Source organism: Palaemon carinicauda, chromosome 10 (assembly GCF_036898095.1).
Source record: "Palaemon carinicauda isolate YSFRI2023 chromosome 10, ASM3689809v2, whole genome shotgun sequence".
Lineage (NCBI taxonomy): Eukaryota > Metazoa > Arthropoda > Malacostraca > Decapoda > Palaemonidae > Palaemon > Palaemon carinicauda.
The window spans coordinates 19,631,036-19,653,491 of record NC_090734.1 but is presented as its reverse complement, the minus strand read 5'-3'; the positions used below and the strand labels follow the sequence as shown (position 1 = coordinate 19,653,491).

At 48.7% G+C, this 22,456-nt stretch overlaps 1 protein-coding gene across 1 annotated transcript in view; it reads left to right on the top strand.

Moving 5' to 3' along the window:
- The window catches only part of Etfb (Electron transfer flavoprotein beta subunit), an 84,093-nt gene that overhangs the window by 32,585 nt on the left and 29,052 nt on the right, over positions 1–22,456 (top strand). Inside the window, exon 3 of the mRNA XM_068381530.1 lies at positions 5,281–5,520. Coding sequence (XP_068237631.1) covers positions 5,281–5,520 — 240 coding nt within the window. The remainder of the gene's footprint in view (positions 1–5,280; positions 5,521–22,456) is intronic.

Below are 22,456 nucleotides of genomic sequence, written 5' to 3'. Positions count from 1 at the left end.
GGGAAAACGAAGAGGAGGGTCACCAGGAATACTATCTCGGCCTGGATTCGCAAGGCAATATACCTGGCCTTGAATCCTGACACTTCTCCGTCACGTCGCCCTAGAGCGCATGATGTCAGGGGCATAGCTACATCCCTGGCCTTCAAGAAAAATTATTCAGTGACTCAGGTCCTGCAAGCTGGGGTGTGGAAGCGTCAGACCACCTTCACGGCCCACTACCTGCAGGACGTGACACACAGGAGGCTCGATAACGTTCTCTATCGGCCCTGTGGTGGCTGCACAAGAGCTGGTCTAACCTCAGGCTCCTTAATGGACAAGTAACAGAAGGTTGAGGGCATTGTTACCCGGTTTTAGTCTGCGTGAATGAAAAGATCTGTCTGGCCCTTATTCTTTTCTTCATCCTCTCCTCCCTTGGAGAAAGCAGCATCCTGGGTTCTCTGCACAGCTGACCTCAAACCACTGCAGGTAAACCATGCTTCCTTGTGTTCCTAGTATTAAGTGTAATACTGTCATGTCCCCATACCCTGACGATGTGGTATTGGGAGAGTCCTAGCCTAGAATTCCATCTGAAGAACTCCAGGTCAACTTCCTAGGACGAGTCACTTCTTCACCTTCGCAGCAGTTTCACAGCATGCTAGCGTGGCGCAGGGACTCCTTTTTCCTGAGTACTTACACACTCAAATATGGAGTCCCCGGGCAAAGCCAGTATGGCAGGGACTTACCGCCCTTCCTAAGGGTTGAGTCACCCCATGTAAATAGCGTGGTTTGTATTTCAGTTACGGAACAAATGACAAATTCGTAGATAATTTGTATTTTTCCTTACTATACAAACCTTAGCTATTTACACACATTTGCCCGCCAGCCAAAGTGAAGCATTCACTAGTGTGTGTGTGTGTGTGAGGGGGGGGGGGGGTTAGCAAGCTATCCCTCCCTACCCCCCGCTAACTAGCGGTGGGGGTAGTATACCCTCGTTAAAATTCTAATGCTCGTCATTCAGCTACGCCGAAGTAACTACCCCATGCAAATAGCCAAGGTTTGTATAGTTAGGAAAAATACAAATTATCTACGAATTTGTCATATAGTTTCATTTCTAATCCTCTCCTGCCATGTAACTCCCAATATTCTTCTGAAGGCTTTGTTCTCAAATCTGCTAAATCTTGGGTAATATAATATGCCTTTTAAACCTCTGTTCTTAAAAGGAATGCACCTGTTATTTTTTTTCATAATATTTACATTGAAAGATATAGCTACACAATGGATATTTCAGATTTATCTTGATAGCTCTTGAGAAAATGGAACGTTATTTATATTGTGCAGAGAAAGCAATAAAGGTGGTTCCAATTTCAATTATTATTATTATCAACCCTAGTTGGAAAAGCAGGATGTTACAAGCGCAAGGGCTCCAACAGGGAACAATAACCTAGTGAAGAAAGGAAATACTGTAAATAAACTACAAGAGAAGTAATGAATAATGAAAAGGAAATATTTTAAGAACAGTAACAACATTAGAATCTTTCATATAAAAACTACAAAAACTTAAGAAACAAAAGAAATTAGTGAACGAGAAAAAAGGTAGAATTGTGTGCCCGAGTGTACCCTCAAGCTATAATAGTGACATGAATAATGAATAAAGTCTCGGGATGCAAAATTGGTCCTGTATGTTTTGATAGGATTCCGGAGTCATTTCTCATGAAATTAAGTATGGTTGTTAGACGTACAATAAGTTAGTTAAAAAAAGTTTAAGATTGTTCATTTTTGGCAGTTGACAGGTGAGCATTGGTGGAAAGATAGCTCAAATTGTCAAGTTGGTTTGGTCACGCAGATGAATATTGAAAGGTAGGTTTGGTGGGGAAAAAAGAATGGTTTGCATTGATTTTAGGGTAAAGTTTGAGTGGAAGTACTGTAGTTTATAATTAGTGATGAGAAGATTGTTCTTGTACTGTACAGTATGACTGTATGAAGCAAAAGATGAGGTATATGTGCAATATACTTTGAGTTCTTGCATTCATTATTATCAAGTTTGGATTGTATGTAATAGCAAGTTAGTGCATTCCTTTCCCAATGCAATGTCACCAATGTTAGAAGAACTTCATTGATAAACCTAGAATAAAGTTAGTACTTGATTGCAAATTTTTTTGTGGGAAACATATTTTTGTTTAATATACTATGTTTGCAATACTGTGTTTTATTTTTAATAGTAAACAGTATATTGATTTAATTGACTGTATTTTTAATAATACAGTACATTGATTTAAATAACTTTATTTTTATTATTATTATTATTTTTACTATAAGTTCAAGGGCTCCAACCGGGAAAAATAGTTATATGAGAATCGGCAGCTTGAAGACCAGACAAGAGAACAATACTCAAAACTAGGTAGAATGAAAGAATTAAAATACTACTTCAGAATAGATTGATCACCGAAAATCTTGTAAGACTTAATCAATAAGCCATTTTTTTGTGCAATTGAAGAAGACACATACCAAATGTGTTTCTCAAAAGTAAACATGCTGTCAAGAATCACACCTAAACTTTTAAAAGTCATAGAGAGTTGAAGAAACATTATCAATGCTGAGATGTAGATGTTGAGGAGTTACTGTCCTTGACCTACTTATAATCATAATTTTAATTTTGTTAGGAAGTAGTTCGAGGTAAGTACTGTTAGGAAAAATACAAATTACTTAAAATTTGTGATTTTGCTAGGATTCAACTTCATGCCCCATGATCTGCACCATGCACTAATTTTAGCTAGATCTCTATTAAGGATGTAAATATATTTTGTTGTGAAAGGTAATTACTCATAAAATTTTATTCTAAATCTTATCTGATTATTTGATTATTTGAATATGTTATGTTGTCATACTAGATTTTAATTTTAAGTTATAATTGCATGCAGTTGCCTTAATTTATTTCTTTGGTTGTAATAAGTTTATCTATCTGAAGAGTTAATCAGGGAGTACAAATATCGTTTGTGATAAGATTATATGAGAGGATTGATAAGTAAACCCGTTTAAAACCAGTATAAACTGGTATCCACACATTTTTGAAGGTAATTGTACTTGAAATTTAATCTGATTTTGGTAGAGTAAAAAAAAACTGATACAGAAGACATTGAGGATTACATTCTAGGAATATATTGAATGGCAGTTGTTCTAAGATATTTTTAAGCCTATTTTTACTGGGGGAAATGGTTTTGATAATTTATGTACATCAGGAAATAAAGATAGCACTCACTTTAACTCTCTGCTGCATCAGTGGTAAAGTTTTAACAAAAGGGGCTTTAGACATCTATGCTATACTTGCTTCTGTTTTTAAACCCTTCCTTTAGAACACTCCTTATGGATATTCTAACTTCTACAGTACTTTAAAGGTCTCGCTTGCCTTTTGTCTAAGGTCTCAGTACATTAATACTGTTTGTATTCCATTTTCTTGAGTACAGTATTCCATTCCATATTTGTCATGGGAGATAGTCCCGCTCCAACTCGATAGTTTCTTGTGGTGTCTGAAAAATCATTATACTTGTGAGGTAAGGATGGGGTGTTTGGGGGGAAGCCTACAGGTCTATTTGTTGAGTCATCAGCCATTGCCTGGCTCTCCCTGGTGGTACCAAGGGCGAAGAAGAGGCTTGGACGCTGATCATAGGTATATAGGGCATTTTCCTGCTAGGTCATGGTCACTGTCCCTTGCCTCTGCCATTCATGAGTGACCTGTAAGGAATTTTTGTTAACTATAATCAGGTGAAAAATTCTGAGGATTTTTTTTATAAGAGAACCTAAGGTAATTTGTTGAGTTGCATTGTAAGTTTGTGTAAAAACATGTTTTATATCAAACATTTATTTGGAGGGATGTTAGATGTTTTTTTTTTAAGTAAAATACCACTGTACTGCATTTGTCATTATGTCTTATATGAGGTACTAAAAGATAGTACTAGAGTACTAGAGGATCTTTGCAGCATTCCTAGTTCCTGTTCATCTCTTTCTAGCTAGTTATCCAATGTTTATAATCTTTTCTCTCTCCAATTTGGAGTACTTTAAAACTACTCGTTTGGGTTGCCAAAGAGAGAGAGAGAGAGAGAGAGAGAGAGAGAGAGAGAGAGAGAGAGAGAGAGAGAGAGAGAGAGAGAGAGAGAGAGAGAGAGAGAGGAGAGAGAGAGAGAGAGAGAGAGAGAGAGAGAGAGAGAGTATTATAGTATTTGTATAAATGGCAGTTTAATAAACACAAATACGATTCTGTCATACTCAGTCATGCAGACGACGCAGTAAGGATGACGTCATCATTTAAAGACCGGTATATCTTCATTATTTGGAAGAATAATTGACTATTTGTTCTTTCCATGACCTTAGGTAACATTGGCCTTGCTATAAAGTTCACAAGGACGTAGTGAAAACACAATGTACAGTACATACAAAGTTCAAGTAAACAAACACACGCATTATAACTTCTATACATCTTTAGAAACTCTAGCTGTTGTTCTCGTAGGAGTATATTTTGTTCTACTATGCTCTACCAATGCCTTCCATTTCGGCTAGATGAACGAGATTTCAAAACATAAGTGAAAAAAATCGCTATAAATATGCAAAACCAAACACACAAAGACGATTCTGTCAAACTCAGTCATGCAGACGACATAGTAAGGATGACGTCATCATTCAAAGACCGCTACATCTTCGTTATTTGTAAAGATAATTGGCTGAAACTTCTGGAGAGCATGTACGATATGTTTACGCATACATAGAAGCAATAAAACTATTTTCGATTTCTGAATGTTGGTATGTCAAATACCTTGGCGGACGATCCCCTTAAACTACTTGATGCTTTGAATCAAATGTGACTTATTGATGCATTATCTAAAATATAACTTAGTATGATCAAACTTGTCATTTTTGGCAAGTTTCAGTTCTTCATTTTACCAGTTTTAGCCCTGTTTTTCACACCAATATAACGCACTAACATTTTCTTTAAAATGGAACCGAAATGACACCTTCACAGACATGTTACTGAGAAAAATATCACTAAACAACATTGGGTTTAAGATAGGTTTTGCAAAAGCTCCATACAATAATTTTAGAAGTTTTTTATAATGGTGATAATTTGTTCCCATGCAAATACAATAAAAACCTTTGTTCATTAAGGCTCCTATTAAAAGACTCAAGTTTGTATGGCAATGAAGAATACAAATTACTTTTAAATTTTTGTGATGTTGATACTGTAATATAGCTGTAACAGTGTAATAATAATGATTGTAATAATCATGAAAAAAAACTTTCTTCCTAATCCAGGAAACCATCCGAACAGCGCTAGCTATGGGTGCAGATAGAGGCATTCATGTTGAGGTGCCAGCTAAAGAAGTGGAAAAACTGGAGCCAATTCATGTATCTAAGATATTGGCTAAATTAGCTGAGAAGGAAGGAGCAGAGCTTGTTATTGTTGGTAAGCAGGCTATTGATGACGACACAAATGCTACTGCTCAAATGACAGCAGCGCTTTTAGACTGGCCACAAGCTACTTTTGCTTCAAAGGTATTTATAAAATTCTGTAGCAATAGCTAAAAATATTTCTGTACGAATTGGAATGTAGCTTGGCATTTTCTTCCAGTATTAAGATAAGTTATTGCTTTTGTTTAAATGTGTAAAGATATATGTCTAGTATTAGTGTCTGTGGTCATTATGAAGAGTGACACTTAATATTTTTATGTACTTGAATAAAGCTCAAAATAAGTTATTCATTCACAGAGTTGATATCTTAATAGAGGTCTGTAGTTTAAATTTCTTTCCATTATAAGTAAAGGTAAGGTCCCATAATTGATCTATGGGTGGATGATTTATTTTTTTAACCTCTATATTCTGGAAGCTCTGTTTTATTGACATTTACTCCTAAAACTTGAAGCTTTTCTGTTCTTTCTATTCAAGAGACTTATACCTCTTTTAAAGTAAGGAAGCAATCTAACGGTTAATGCAATCACAAATGGCTTGTTCAAGGCTGAAAAATTGTTTCTTGGCAGTCCTAATCCACTTTCTCTATGTGTCTTATGTGGGGGACAGTACTTATGTGATTTGAATAACCATTGTGTGGAGTGCGAAGGCCTTGCTGTTCATATTGGAAAATCTGTTTGTTCCGTAACCGGAATACAAACCACGCTATTTACAAAGGGTTACCTTTTAGCGTAGCTGAAATGGCGAGCCATTAGAATTTAACGAGGGTGTATTGGGGTAGGGGAGTGGTAGCTAGCTACCCCTCCTCCCCCTCACACACAGGTGAATACTTACTTTCACTTTTGGCTCGGACTGCGACAGACGTCTCTGTCTTGGTCCTCTCTTGGCAGCCATTGTTTGTTTGTTTTGTCTTTACTTAATCGCTTACTTTTCATTTACTCAATATATATGTAAACATGTTTTCATGTTTGTATATATATTTGAGTATAGAAATAAGTAAGTTTCCTTTTCAGATTTGTGTGTGTAGTGTACGATATCTACGTGGAGGCCTCGGCAGTTAGGCCACCACGGCGTAATTTTATGGGTGGCGATCGAGTTTGACATGTCTTTCTCTCTCTCTCTCTTGAGGTCGTTCACCCTTTTACTACGTGTTACTACGCCCTTGTAGCTTCCTTTCCGTGTGGGGGTTGCTACGCCGTATGTTTGTCTCAATTAGTTATGAATCTAATTGTAGTTGTTTTTTGTTTTTCAGCTTGTAGAACGATTCCTTTCGGGGTTTTCGTTCTTGCTTTAGTGTTTATTCATTTTTAATTTACATAATTACATAGTTACATAATTATAATTGTTATAATTCTGTTTTGGTTACAGCTCTCCTTCCGCGAGTGTAAGTGGTTGTGAGGGCACGTGCCTGTTGTGTAATTCTTGTTCCTTTCCCTCGGGATTCCGCTTCGGAGCCTTCCCGGGGGAATGAATGTGTACTAATATTATTTTTTAAACATTAAACTTAGCCGGGGAATATATAATAGCTGACGTCTCGGACGGCTCGACAGAAACCAAAAACTCGCGAGCGATCGCCATGAAGGTTGCGGGTGTGACCACCAGCGCCAACTATCGGCCAGATACCTCATATACTTGTAAACAGCTCCAGTTCTTCTCTGTCGGTCTCATCGACAAGTTGATTCCGCTCGCTGTTGACCTTGAGTTTTCGTCATTTTTGGTGAAGTACTTTATTTTGGTTGTTTTGAGCTTTCGCTGTGACGGGTGTTTTTCTCTTCAATTAAAACTCTTGAACCCTTTTTTGGCTAGTGTTTATTGTTGATGACTTTGGATTTGTTTTGGATTTTCTCTGATTGTTCAATATGGTTGACCCTTCTCCTATCCCTGGACCTAAATTTCGCAAATGTAATGCTAGGGATTGTAACAAACGTCTTCCCAAGGCCTCTCTCGACCCACATACCGTTTGTTCTAATTGCCGGGGTAAATCCTGCCAATTAGGAGATCGGTGTGATGAGTGCGTGGTCTTGTCGGAATTCGACTGGCTTGAATTTGATAAATATTCTCGTAAACTGGAGAGAGATAGGGTGAGGAGAAGCTCCTCTAGGTCGTTGGAATTTTCCTCCTCCCATGCCCCTGAACCTAATCCTTCCCCTGTAGTAGTTGTTCCTGAACCCTCTACTAGCACTCATGAACCGTCCATGCGGGATATGTTTCTTGCGATTCAAGCTTTAGGCGAGAAATTTGAGTCCTTAGCATCGGACCGTAACCAACTCATGTCAGATGTGAAGTTATTGAAGTGTCAGAGTGGCAAATCAGAAAATCGTAGTGATAAAGTGATAAGTGCGCAAAGTGTATTTAGTGTTGCGACCGAGGGTTCGTCTGTTCGTGCTTGTCGCTCCCCTAGTCCGAGACCTCTTTCAGGCTCCCCTGCACCAGGGTGAAGTAATGTCGTAGGACTTAAGGGGACGAGAGGCTTTAACCAACATACAGACGTTCCCTCTTTGGTATCGGGCGTTTCTTGTCAAGATCGCCCTTACCATAAGACGAGCGAGGCTGTGTTCTCCTCGTCATCCGAAGGCTTTTCGTAAAAGAAACCTTGGCGCAAGGTTTCTAGACCCTTGAAGCGAAAGTCAGTCCCTTCAGGACAGGTCCAGCGTCCTGGCTGTAGCCATTGGGACAGCTCTGACCCTTTGCAGTCGTCGGAAGACTGTTCGCCTATTAAACGTAAGCGTAACACGGGGTCCGAGGGTCTCGGTAAAGGCAATGTTTTGCCAACACAGACGTTACCGTCGTCTCGGCCCGTTCCGACTCCCGTTGATCCTAAATGGGTTGTCCTGCAGGACTTGCAGACTAAGCTTGCCTCCCTTATGGAGGAGTATAACGTTGAGCAGGTTCACGATGATCCTTCGCTTTCGAATCGCCGTTACGCTGATCGAGACTCTGGCCGTCAGCCGCCCAAACAAGCTTTTACTCGTATATTTGACGTTAGTACTGTGAAACGTGATGTCGGTAGTTTGTCACGTCAGTCACGTGACATGGATCCTCTCGCTGCAGTCCCGTGTTGACTTTCAGCCGCTGCCGCAGTCTCGTGTTGACGTTCAGCCGCTGCCGCAGTCTCGTGTTGACGTTCAGCCGCTGCCGCAGTCTCGTGTTGACGTTCAGGACGTTCGCCGACCAGCTCAGTTGCCTCGACTTGACGTTGAGCGTCAATCACCGCAGTCGAAGGTTGTTTTGACTGCTCAGGCTAGGCAGTCATTGCAGTTCCGACGTGACGTCGAGCGTCCATCAACTCCTGTTGTTGTTGTTGGTCAGTCACAAGGTTTTCAGTCCTTTCAGCAGCGGCGTGACGTCGCTTCCTCTACTACTACTGCTGCTCCTTTGCTTGTTGACATTGCCTGTCAAGCGTTGCTGCCGCGGCAGGTTTCTCCTTTTCATGAGACTCGACAATTGTCGGACGAGGTTCCTTCAGATGAGGAAGTTGCTGATCCTCCGCCTACTGATATTCCTTTGGGCATTTTGTCAGACGGAGAAGAGCCTAAAGCTGCTCAGCCCTCTATGGACTTTAAGAAAATCATGCTGATTTTTAAGGAGCTTTTTCCGGACCATTTTGTAACTTCTGCTCCTCGTTCGCCTCCATCAGAGTTTGCGCTAGGCCTAGCTACTTCGAAGCCTTCGTTTACTAAGCTAGTGCTCTCTCGCTCTTCTAAGAGGGCTTTACGTTTGCTAGGCGACTGGTTGATCACCAGGAGGAGTTTGGGGAAGACAGCCTTTGCTTTCCCTCCTTTTAAACTAGCTTCTAGAGCGAGCGGCTGGTATGACACGGGAGAAGTTCTCGGCTTGGGAGTTCCTGCCTCTGCCCAGGGAGACTTCTCAAGCCTCGTAGACTCTCCCCGTCCCCTGGCCATGAGACGCTCTAAAGTTTACTGGTCCTCGGACCTTGACCATCTTCTTAAAGGGGTTTACATGGCCTTCGAAGTTTTTAACTTCTTAGATTGGTCGCTAGGAGCCTTAAGCAGGAAGATCTCGTCGGCCAACCAGGATGTTTCCGTGCTTATTATGTCCTGCATGGACAAAGCCATCCGTGATGGCTCCAATGAGCTCGCCGCTTCCTTTACGGCTGGAGTCTTGAAGAAGAGGGAGACTCTTTGCTCGTTCCTTTCGGTAGGAGTAACTCCCTGTCAAAGGTCGGAGCTTCTCTTTGCCCCGTTGTCATCTGCCTTGTTTCCTCAGCAGTTGATCAAGGATATTGCGGCTTCTCTGGTGCAGAAGGATACCCACGACCTGATGGCTACGTCTGCTCGTAAGGGTGCTCCTTCATCGTCTTATGTCGTAAGACCCAAGATCGATACCCCAGCGACGAGGTTTATCCCGCCCTTTCGTGGCAGAGCCCCCAGTAGGGGAGGCGCTCGTGCCGACAGTAAAAGAGGCAAGAGGAGAGGATCCAAGTCCTCCCGTGGCAGAGTCTGACTGCCCACGTCCTCAGACAGCGGTAGGGGCCAGACTGAACAACTGGCAGGCCTGGGAGAAGAGGGGTGCAGACCGAGAGTCTGTGTTGTTGCTCAAGGAGGGGTACAAAATACCTTTTGTACGCAGACCTCCTCTAGTAACAGTTCCTTTAGACCTCTCTCCCAGGTATCGAGAGGAGTCAAGGAGACAAGCTCTACATCAGCAGGTTTCTCAGTTGCTAGAGAAGGGAGCGGTGGTGAAAGTCTCGAACCTTCAATCACCGGGATTTTACAACCGTCTCTTCCTAGTCCCAAAGCATACAGGAGGTTGGAGGCCAGTGCTGGATGTCAGTGCGCTCAACGTTTTTGTTGTAAAAACAAAATTTACGATGGAGACCACGAAGTCCGTCCTAGCAGCGGTCAGAGAGGGAGACTGGATGGTCTCTCTCGACCTGCAGGATGCGTACTTCCACATTTCTATACACCCGGATTCTCAACCGTATCTGAGGTTTGTATACAGGAATGTGGTGTACCAGTTCCGAGCACTGTGCTTCGGCCTCAGCCCTGCTCCTCTCGTGTTTACGAGGCTCATGAGGAATGTGGCAAAATTCCTTCATTTATCGGGAATTCGATCCTCCCTGTACCTGGACGACTGGCTTCTCAGAGCGTCGTCCCGTCATCGCTGTCTGCAGGACCTTCAATGGACGTTGGATCTTGCAAAGGAGTTGGGACTGTTGGTGAACTTAGAAAAGTCTCAACTGAATCCCTCCCAGACGATTCTCTATTTGGGGATGGAGATTCGCAGTCTAGTTTTTCGGGCTTTTCCGTCTGCCGCCAGGATAGATCAAGCCTTGCTCAAAGTCCGCCTCATGCTGAAAAAAGACCGTTGCTCAGTGAGAAGTTGGATGAGCCTCCTAGGGACTCTGTCATCCCTGGAACAATTTATCTCACTAGGGAGACTTCACCTTCGCCCTCTCCAGTTCCATCTAGACTCCCATTGGAACAAGGGCAAGACTTTGGAAGCTGTGTCAATCCCGATCTCCGAGCCAGTAAAAACGTGCCTGAACTGGTGGGACAGCAACATAAGTCTGCGAGAGGGTCTGTCCCTGGCGGTCAAGAACCCAAACCACGTGTTATTCTCAGACGCGTCGGATTTGGGTTGGGGAGCGACTCTGGACGGTCTGGAATGTTCGGGTCTTTGGACGTCGGATCAGAGGAGCCTGCACATCAACTGCAAGGAGCTGTTGGCTGTTCACTTGGCCTTGACGAGTTTGGAGAGTCTTCTACGAAACAAAGTGGTAGAAGTGAATTCGGACAACACCACAGCCTTGGCGTACATCTCCAAGCAAGGAGGCACTCACTCCCACACACTGTTCGTCATCGCAAGGGACCTCCTCATCTGGTCAAAAGATCGAGGCATCTCACTGTTGACAAGATTCATCCAGGGGGACTTGAACGTCTTGGCGGACTGTCTCAGTCGGAGAGGTCAGGTGATCCCCACAGAATGGACCCTCCACAAGGACGTGTGCAAGAGTCTTTGGATGACTTGGGGCCAACCCACCTTAGACCTCTTTGCCACCTCGTTGACCAAAAGGCTCCCGACCTATTGCTCTCCAGTCCCAGATCCAGAGGCGGCCCACATAGATGCTTTTCTGCTGGACTGGTCTCACCTGGACGCGTACGCATTCCCGCCGTTCAAGATCATCAACAAGGTACTGCAGAAGTTCGTCTCTCACGAAGGGACAAGGTTGACGTTGGTTGCTCCCCTCTGGCCCGCGAGAGAGTGGTTCACAGAGGTACTTCAATGGCTGGTAGACGTTCCAAGGAGTCTGCTTTTAAGGATGGATCTCTTACGGCAGCCCCTCGTAAGGAGTCTTCATCAAAGCCTCCCCGCGCTTCGTCTGACTGCCTTCAGACTATCGAAAGACTCTCAAGAGCTCGAGGATTTTCGAAGGAGCGATTGCGAGTGCTAGGAGAGCATCTACCATCAAGGTCTACCAGTCGAAGTGGGAGGTCTTTAGAGACTGGTGCAAGTCATCATCCATTTCCTCTTCCAGTACCTCTGTAGCCCAAATTGCAGTCTTTCTCCTGCATCTGAGAAATGTTCGCTCCCTCTCTGCTCCCACTATTAAGGGCTACAGGAGCATGTTGGCTTCTGTGTTCAGACATAGAGGCTTGGATCTGTCCAATAATAAAGATCTCCAAGATCTCCTTAAGTCCTTCGAGACCTCTAAGGTGCGTCGTATGTCAACTCCTGGTTGGAACTTAGACGTGGTCCTAAGGTTCCTAATGTCCGACAGGTTTGAGCCATTACATTCAGCCTCCCTGAAGGATCTCACCCTCAAGACGCTTTTTTTGGTGTGCTTGGCTTCGGCTAAAAGGGTCAGTGAGATCCATGCCTTTAGTAAAAACATCGGCTTCTCTACAGATAAAGCCACATGTTCGCTTCAGCTTGGTTTCTTGGCCAAAAATGAACTGCCTTCTCGTCCTTGGCCTAAATCTTTTGAAATGCCTTGTCTGTCAGAAATTGTAGGCAACGAGGTTGAAAGAGTACTGTGCCCAGTTAGAGCTCTTAAGTTTTATTTAGCTCGTACCAGATCTTTACGAGGTGGATCTGAGGCCTTATGGTGCTCCGTTAAGAAGCCCTCATTGCCTATGTCTGAAAATGCTTTATCGTATTTTATTAGATTTTTAATCCGAGAGGCTCATTCTCACTTAAGTGAAAAAGATCGTTGTTTACTTAAGGTCAAGACGCACGAAGTAAGAGCGATAGCAACTTCCGTGGCTTTTAAGCAAAACAGATCTCTGCAAAGTATTATGGACGCGACCTTTTGGAGGAGCAAGTCGGTGTTCGCTTCATTTTACTTAAAAGACATCCAGACTCTTTATGAGGACTGCTACACTCTGGGTCCATTCGTTGCAGCGAGTGCAGTAGTGGGTGAGGGTTCTACCACTACATTCCCTTAATCCCAATATCCTTTTAATCTTCTCTTGAAATGTTTTTAATCTGGTCTTGGGTTGTACGGAAGGCTGAGAAGTCTTTCGCATCCTTTTTGATTTGGCGGGTGGTCAAATGTCGTTTCTTGAGAGCGCCCAGATTAAGGGTTTTGATGAGGTCCTGTTGTATGGGTGGTCGCCCTGGATATAACAGCTCCTGGGAGTCTTTCAGCATCCTGAGAGGATGGCTGGGCTTCGTGAGGAAAGCGGACTAATAAGGCAGAGTAATCGTCAGAGTCAGCTTCCTTACCAGGTACCTATATTTAATTGGGTTTTGTTATGATATAATTGTCAAAAACTCATGAGCATATATGCCTTTGTATTAATACTGGTCTCTACCCACCACCATGGGTGTGAATCAGCTATTATATATTCACCGGCTAAGTTTAATATTTAAAAATGATATTTTGATTATAAAATAAATTTTTGAATATACTTACCCGGTGAATATATAAATTAAAGGCCCTCCCTTCCTCCCCGATAAAGACCCAGCGGAAAGAGAAGAACTGGAGCTGTTTACAAGTATATGTGGTATCTGGCCGATAGTCGGTGCTGGTGGTCACACCCGCAACCTTCATGGCGATCGCTCGCGAGTTTTTGTTTTCTGTCGAGCCGTCCGAGACGTCAGCTATTATATATTCACCGGGTAAGTATATTAAAAAATTCATTTTATAATCAAAATATCATTTTTTTTTTTTTTTTTTTACAGTTACCGAACTAGTTCGTTTCTGTAATATAGCAACGGTGTGAGCTGTCTGGTTGAGTCCTGGGGATTCGGCTGTTGCTGCCTCCCCCCTTGTATTTTCGTCAGGGGCGTGTCTCCTTCTACTGGTAGTACTCCCGTGACGACGGACAGCTCTCCAGTTCATTTTAGAACTCTCAGGAGGCTTGCCTCCTTGGGCGGGTAACTTTCCTTCCGAGGGAAGTTTTTCCTGTCCAGGCTTGAGTTTTTTCCCTTTTGGGGGGTTCTTCTCTTGCCTTTTTTTCGTGCGACTATGCTCTTGGTGCTGAGCGGTCGCACCTGCAGTTTCGCTCAAGGGGCTGGGCAACTGCAGGAGCTCCTCTTCGGAGGATTGCTCCTTTTAGGTCACTGGCTGACCAGTCTCTTCCACGAAGTGTTTCTCTTTCGTTCGCGAGAGAGTACACTCGTAGAGACTCCTCTTCGGAGGTTTCTTCTGTTGCTGTTGGCTTCCCTCGCCGTAAGGCCCACCGTCCGCCTCGTCGTAAGGGCCTCTCATCTCCCTATATGGGTGCTTGAGGCGCCTTTTTGGATCTCCGTTTGCAGCCTACAACTCCTTTTTCTCGATCTTCCGCCTTGGTGCAGATGGACAGCATTCTGATCTCGTCTTCCGACGGGCAACGGTCTTCCCGACGGACAACGGTCTTCCCGACGGACAGCGGTCTTCCGACGGACATCAGTCTCCCGGCTGACAACGATCCCTTCGGGGCAAAGGGTTGCCCCCACGGAGGTTCTTCCCTTGCGTGTCAGGGTTTCCCTGCGCGCCCTTCTGCTGTGTTCTCTCCTGCTCCTGCTCAGTGTGAGCACACAGGCGCTCTTCTGCTCATCAGCGCTCTCCTGTTCGTCAGCGCTTTCAAGATGATCATCCCTGCGGTTCCTGTTGGTTCCTGTTACGCGCCCTGTGCGCCCACGTTCGCCCTCGCGATCTAGAACTTCGGTTCAGGTCGGGGTCAAGGACTCTTCTTCTTTGCGCAGGCTTTCACGCGTAGCCTTCTGCTCGTCAGCGATCATCAGCTCGTCAGCGATCATCAGCTCGCCAGCGATCATCAGCTCGCCAGCGATCATCAGCTCGCCAGCGATCATCAGCTCGCCAGCGATCATCAGCTCGCCAGCGATCATCAGCTCGCCAGCGATCATCAGCTCGCCAGCGATCATCAGCTCGCCAGCGATCATCAGCTCGCCAGCGATCATCAGCTCGCCAGCGATCATCAGCTCGTCAGCGATCATCAGCTCGCCAGCGATCACCTGTCTCTCGGCGATCCGGAGATCGCCCACGTGTGTTACAGCCGGCACGCCAACGTTCTCCAACACTTCTGAAGGAACATGGTTCGCCAACTACTAGCTCACCTGCGCATGCTGATCGCCATCGCGCGACCCTCGACTGCGGACGCTGCTCGCCATCGCGCGACCCTCGACTGCGGACGCTGCTCGCCATCGCGCGACCCTCGACTGCGGACGCTGCTCGCCATCGCGCGACCCTCGACTGCGGACGCTGCTCGCCATCGCGCGACCCTCGACTGCGGACGCTGCTCGCCATCGCGCGACCCTCGACTGCGGACGCTGCTCGCCATCGCGCGACCCTCGACTGCGGACGCTGCTCGCCATCGCGCGACCCTCGACTGCGGACGCTGCTCGCCATCGCGCGACCCTCGACTGCGGACGCTGCTCGCCATCGCGCGACCCTCGACTGCGGACGCTGCTCGCCATCGCGCGACCCTCGACTGCGGACGCTGCTCGCCATCGCGCGACCCTCGACTGCGGACGCTGCTCGCCATCGCGCGACCCTCGACTGCGGACGCTGCTCGCCATCGCGCGACCCTCGACTGCGGACGCTGCTCGCCATCGCGCGACCCTCGACTGCGGACGCTGCTCGCCATCGCGCGACCCTCGACTGCGGACGCTGCTCGCCATCGCGCGACCCTCGACTGCGGACGCTGCTCGCCATCGCGCGACCCTCGACTGCGGACGCTGCTCGCCATCGCGCGACCCTCGACTGCGGACGCTGCTCGCCATCGCGCGACCCTCGACTGCGGACGCTGCTCGCCATCGCGCGACCCTCGACTGCGGACGCTGCTCGCCATCGCGCGACCCTCGACTGCGGACGCTGCTCGCCATCGCGCGACCCTCGACTGCGGACGCTGCTCGCCATCGCGCGACCCTCGACTGCGGACGCTGCTCGCCATCGCGCGACCCTCGACTGCGGACGCTGCTCGCCATCGCGCGACCCTCGACTGCGGACGCTGCTCGCCATCGCGCGACCCTCGACTGCGGACGCTGCTCGCCATCGCGCGACCCTCGACTGCGGACGCTGCTCGCCATCGCGCGACCCTCGACTGCGGACGCTGCTCGCCATCGCGCGACCCTCGACTGCGGACGCTGCTCGCCATCGCGCGACCCTCGACTGCGGACGCTGCTCGCCATCGCGCGACCCTCGACTGCGGACGCTGCTCGCCATCGCGCGACCCTCGACTGCGGACGCTGCTCGCCATCGCGCGACCCTCGACTGCGGACGCTGCTCGCCATCGCGCGACCCTCGACTGCGGACGCTGCTCGCCATCGCGCGACCCTCGACTGCGGACGCTGCTCGCCATCGCGCGACCCTCGACTGCGGACGCTGCTCGCCATCGCGCGACCCTCGACTGCGGACGCTGCTCGCCATCGCGCGACCCTCGACTGCGGACGCTGCTCGCCATCGCGCGACCCTCGACTGCGGACGCTGCTCGCCATCGCGCGACCCTCGACTGCGGACGCTGCTCGCCATCGCGCGACCCTCGACTGCGGACGCTGCTCGCCATCGCGCGACCCTCGACTGCGGACGCTGCTCGCCATCGCGCGACCCTCGACTGCGGACGCTGCTCGCCATCGCGCGACCCTCGACTGCGGACGCTGCTCGCCATCGCGCGACCCTCGACTGCGGACGCTGCTCGCCATCGCGCGACCCTCGACTGCGGACGCTGCTCGCCATCGCGCGACCCTCGACTGCGGACGCTGCTCGCCATCGCGCGACCCTCGACTGCGGACGCTGCTCGCCATCGCGCGACCCTCGACTGCGGACGCTGCTCGCCATCGCGCGACCCTCGACTGCGGACGCTGCTCGCCATCGCGCGACCCTCGACTGCGGACGCTGCTCGCCATCGCGCGACCCTCGACTGCGGACGCTGCTCGCCATCGCGCGACCCTCGACTGCGGACGCTGCTCGCCATCGCGCGACCCTCGACTGCGGACGCTGCTCGCCATCGCGCGACCCTCGACTGCGGACGCTGCTCGCCATCGCGCGACCCTCGACTGCGGACGCTGCTCGCCATCGCGCGACCCTCGACTGCGGACGCTGCTCGCCATCGCGCGACCCTCGACTGCGGACGCTGCTCGCCATCGCGCGACCCTCGACTGCGGACGCTGCTCGCCATCGCGCGACCCTCGACTGCGGACGCTGCTCGCCATCGCGCGACCCTCGACTGCGGACGCTGCTCGCCATCGCGCGACCCTCAACTGCGGACGCTGCTCGCCATCGCGCGACCCTCAACTGCGGACGCTGCTCGCCATCGCGCGACCCTCAACTGCGGACGCTGCTCGCCATCGCGCGACCCTCAACTGCGGACGCTGCTCGCCATCGCGCGACCCTGGCATGCTGATCACCATCGCGCGACCCTGCGCCCGCGCGGCCACTCGCCCACGTGCCTGCACGTCTACGCTCATGCTCTCCAATGTTCGCCCACGCGCGAACCAACGTTTTTTCCATCGCGCGGACGGATGGTGTTCCGTCGCGCGAACCTACAGTGTTTTTTTGCACAAATGTCGGCTTATTTCTTGCAGTATCCATTGCTCGTCTATGGGTTATCGCTCACCGACCACCAGGAATTTCCGTTGCGCGAGCTCCAGGGCGATTGCGACCACGATTCCCAATGGGGTTTTCGCAGCATGACCAGCCTGGCGAGTTCTTCTGAAGCGTATTTCCAGAACACGGCCTCACCCCGTAAACGCAGAGCATGGCACTTGCAAGAATAGGAGAAACTTAAGGGAGATCTGAGCAACACTCCTCTTTCCTGAACCTGGGTTAGCCCTTCCCCGTCATTCCCTGGAAGGATTTTTGGCGGGGGGGCTTTCCGTTCGAGATTTCTCCATCGGACAAGGTGTGACTGCTTACCTCTTCCTCTGGGAGCTTACCAGGTTCTTTCCCTCCTCGGTTACGGCCCGAGGTTTGGTTCAAGGAAGCTACAGGAAGATCAAGGGTACTTTCCTCCTCTCGAGCTCAGGCACCTTGGCCTTTCGTCGTTAAGTATCTAACTTGCGGACAAGCTCGATGTTGTACCATCTGGACGCGCTGACTGAGGGCTTCCTTCGGGTGTCTCATCTGTGGAGGTCGACGACCTCAGACACCCTTCCGTCCTTGAGAAGAGTTTGTTTGTGCCCAAGGACAGAGACTTAGACAGCTGCTGTGCGGAGTAAATTGACTTCCGGTTTCACTCCTCCAAGGCGCTTTCTTCCAGACTCTGCAGGGCTCCAGCGCCCTTTTCTTTCAACCACGTCGGCCTAAGTTATCGGCTACGACAACAGGGACAAGGTGTCCAATTGCAGTTTCCTCCTGTCAGGAACAGATGGCACGGGAGACTCCCCCGGGGTGGCATAGTCCTAAAAGGAGTTCACGAACTCTAGGATTGCAGGTTTTTTCGCTGGGAGGATGCTTAAGGTTACTCATCCGAATGACAGCTTCCCGATGCCTATTCCCGCACAATCTCTGTGATTAGCCAAGGATATCGCGCCTGCCGTCTCTGTCAGCGAATTCAGTGTCTCTGAACCTCTATGCCATAGCGTCAGCAGAGTTGCCCGGTTGGGCAGAATGATCCATACCTTAGGCGAAGGTCGTCCTTAGGATCATCGACGGCTTCACCCCCGGCCCCCTCAGTCGATCCTTTCTTGTAAGGAAGGATCTGAGAGGGGATGTCCATAGTCGACCTCTCAGCCCTGATCAAGTTTGTCGAACAAACTTCGGCCAGCGTAGACCAGCAGAATCGATCAGACTGGTAACGAGGCGACAGGACTCCTTAAACCCTGGATCGGAAGGACGGGTACTTTGAGTTTCCATTCCATCCATCTTCCAGGGTGCTCGTCGAATTCAGCCTAGACTGCAAGTATTCCTGCTTATGATGCAGTGTGGCTATCCCGCCGTGGCATAGCAGGTTTGTTTCCCCAGAGAACTCTCCCTGCCTTCCTCTTGGCCGCTCAGGTGCAGACTTCCGCCTCCTCTGCTGTTTGGAGGGCTGGTCAACTCCGGTAGGCTCGGGTTTCGACCTTCTTCAGCGCCGTGACAAGCTTCCGGATGCTTACCATGAGTGTGGGCTCATGGTATTTTGCTTGGAGCCTTCTCTTCCTCTGCCTCAACATCTGGAGTATCTGGCCATGATATTGAGTCAACAGCCTTACCACGTTGGAAACCCCGCTTCTCGTCCGTCCAGCGAGGTTAAGCAACGTCGGTACTTGGATGGGTGACCACCTGGGGACGCCAGATTCTGTTACCACATCCTCCAAGCCTTCCTTTCGGTTGACTGTGGCAAGACTGAGGAGAGTCGCAGTACCTGTTCTCAGTCAAGCAGAGCTTTCAGCCCTACCTTGGAACGTTTCCTAGTTCTCCTTTCCTCATTGACCCGTCTATAGTCCGAACGGTCGCCTCAGGATAAGTTCCATATGGGGCGATCCAAGTTCCGGTGGCTTCAGGCAATGTTTAACCGGACTCCCTGGCCCTATGGGACCAGCGGAACTATTAGACCTGCAATGGGTGTTGACCTATGGAGCCTCTTGATGATGGTGGATATTCTCGTCCTTTCCTCACATTCTTGATGCGGTTCTCGGACTCGTCAAAGGAAAGGGGGGGGGGGGGGGCATGTTCCGGTTCAGGCCTATGGTCAAGACCTGAAGGATACCTCTCCATCATTCAGGCAGGCTTAGGGGCCTTAGTCTGGCCCCTCTTCAGATCCTACAGCTCCTGCCGAGTCGCCCTGTTGCGCGTCGACTTCATTCTAACCAGCAGGGGACGCATTTTCACACCTTCACATCTTGCAGTAGAGATACCGGGATGATTGAGATTCTCTCAATACCACCATCGGCTCTCTCATTCCAGGCAGGGGTTATGTTTCTCTCAGACTATCCGAGCAGAGCCTCGTAGAGAGAGTGTACCTGGGGGTCTTTGACCTTGGGTAACCAGCAAGTGCTGGTCTGGGGGACCTGATCGCGACAGCTTGGAACCTCAAGCTTCCGCTATTCTTCCCCCCAGTCTCAGACCCCGAGACTCTGGCAAGATGCATTCCGGTGATGGTGGGACAACTTCGACGCCTGCGTCTTCCCTCCTTTTTGTCTGTGGACAATGGGTCTCAACAAGACCAGGTTGTCTTGTCAACCTTTCAATGGGAGAGCTCCACTGGGACTATGCGCAGAACGGTTTCTGGACCCTCTGCTTCCCCTGACGGAACTCCCGGGAGAGCTTCTCCCACGGCGCAGACTACTCAAGCAACCACACTGCGACATCTCTCCCGAACCAGGGCGTCGCTTCGGCTTTATGCCTGGAGACACTACGCTTCCTCCTCAAGAAGAGACAACCCGCTACAGTCGCGGTACGGAGGTCGCGTCATTTGCGATAGTCATCCACAGGGGTCTCCCAGGCAAAGTGAAGAGTCTAAGGTGGTTGGTGCCGTGGGAGATATACCTCTTCCCTTGAGGCCTCTTCTCCAGCAATAACGGTCTTATTGCCTTTCGGCGGGAGGAAACTCCTTTCCGCTCTCGGCAATGAAGCCTGTCGCTCAGCCTTTCCCTGACCTTCAGGCTTAAAGGAATAACTTTTTCCTGCCCGCTGGATCTATCCTCGCTCATGCGAAGCTATGATCGTCCCTGCCCTAGTCGGAGGAAGACCTCCAACTTGGAGCATGGCTCGGACTTTTAGTCCTTTAAGAGATCTTCTCAAGACCCTTTTACGACAGGCCTCGGATTGTATTCCGCCTTGGGTCTTCTGCTCACTCTGGCCACGGCCAGTGTGTAAGCAATCTTCTAGGTCTCTTACTACTCCCCCCTTTCTAAGGAAGAGGGGAAGGCAACATTCAGGCTCGCTCCTGAGTTGTTGGCTAGACTCAGAATCTGAGGGTCCCGGCCCTTCGGTCCGATTCATTCAAGATTTCGAGTCTATATTCTGTGTCTGATGTCCCAAGACCTTCTCTTTCTTGCCAGTAAAGGAATCGAGAGGTTAGCGCTGGGAACAGCTGCAGTTTGTCCTCAGTTGCAGTCAATTTGGGAGCACAAGGAGGACATGGGGGGAGAGTCACCAGTATACCTCTTCAGCCCGGACTCAAGGACATTCATCTCGAACTGTCTCCAGACCCTCCCCCGTCACGTCGCCCTACAGCACGACGTTGGATACATCGCAACGTCCTTCGCCTTCGAGTAATACTACTCTCTGACGCAGGTGCTACAAGCTGGAGTCTGGAAGCGTCTAATGACCTTCGCAGCCCGCTTCCTGCAGGGCGTGACCCACAGGAGTCTCGATACATTTTCTATCGCTCTGTGGTGGCTACACAACAGCTGGTCTAACCTCAGGCACCTTTTTGGACAGGTAGCAGAAGGTTGAGGGCATTGTTATCAGGTTTTAGTCTGCATGAACGAAAGAAGTATGTCTGGCCCTTACTTCTTTCTTCATCATCCCCTCTACGGGGAAGCATCCTGGTCTCTGCATAGCTGACCTCGAACCTCTGCAGGTAAACCATGCTTCCTTGTGTTCCGAGTCAATACTGTCGTGTCCCCCATACCCTGACGAGGTGGTATTGGGAACGTCCTAACCCAGAGTTCCTTCTGGAACTCCAGGTCAACTGCCTAGGACGGGTCACACTTCTTCCTTCACACACAAGCTTACGTAGGCCACATGGTTCCTTGCGGAGCAAGGAACTTGTGAGGTGCAGGGACTCCCTTTCTCGAGTGTGACTCACTCGGATTCTGAGTCCCCGGGTAAAGCCAAAGCCAGTATGGCTGGGGACTTTCCACCCTTCCTAAGGGGTAAGTCACCCTTTGTAAATAGCGTGGTTTGTATTCCGGTTACGGAACAAATGACAAATTCGAAGATAATTTGTATTTTCCTAACCATACAAACCTTAGCTATTTACACATATTTGCCCGCCAGCCCTGTCCCCCAAGACAAGTCCTACCTCTAAGTGAAAGTGAGTATTCACCTGTGTGTGAGGGGGGGAGGGGTAGCTAGCTACCACTCCCCCCCCCCCCCGCTAACTAGCGCGGGGGTAATACACCCTCGTTAAATTCTAATGGCTCGCCATTTCAGCTACGCTAAAAGGTAACCCTTTGTAAATAGCTAAGGTTTGTATGGTTAGGAAAAATACAAATTATCTTCGAATTTGTCATTTCTTGAAGTTAGTTCAGACTGCAAAAGGAAACTTGCTTCTATTTTGGGGGAATATTCAGAGAAGAATAGGTTAGTTGATAATAACAGGGGATAGTGATAATAATGACAAGCCACCACCAAAATCCAATGCAAAATTAGTGCATGGTGTAAATTATGGGGCATGAAGTTGAACCCTAATAAAACTCAGTGTAATTGGAAGTAGGTCATTAGGTGTGATTCTTGATTGCAAATTTGTTTTTGAAAAACCCATCTAGTGTGTTTCTTCTTGAATTGAACCTAGAAATGGCTTATTGAGAAAGTATTAAGATTTTCGGTGATTAAGTTGTTCTGAAGAAATGTTTCGATGCTTTCTTTCTGCCTTGTTTAGAGTAATGTTCTCCTGTCTGATCTACAGCTGCTAAATCTCATCTAGATTTGTTGGATGAAAACTTGCAGTCTGTCAAATTTCTTATT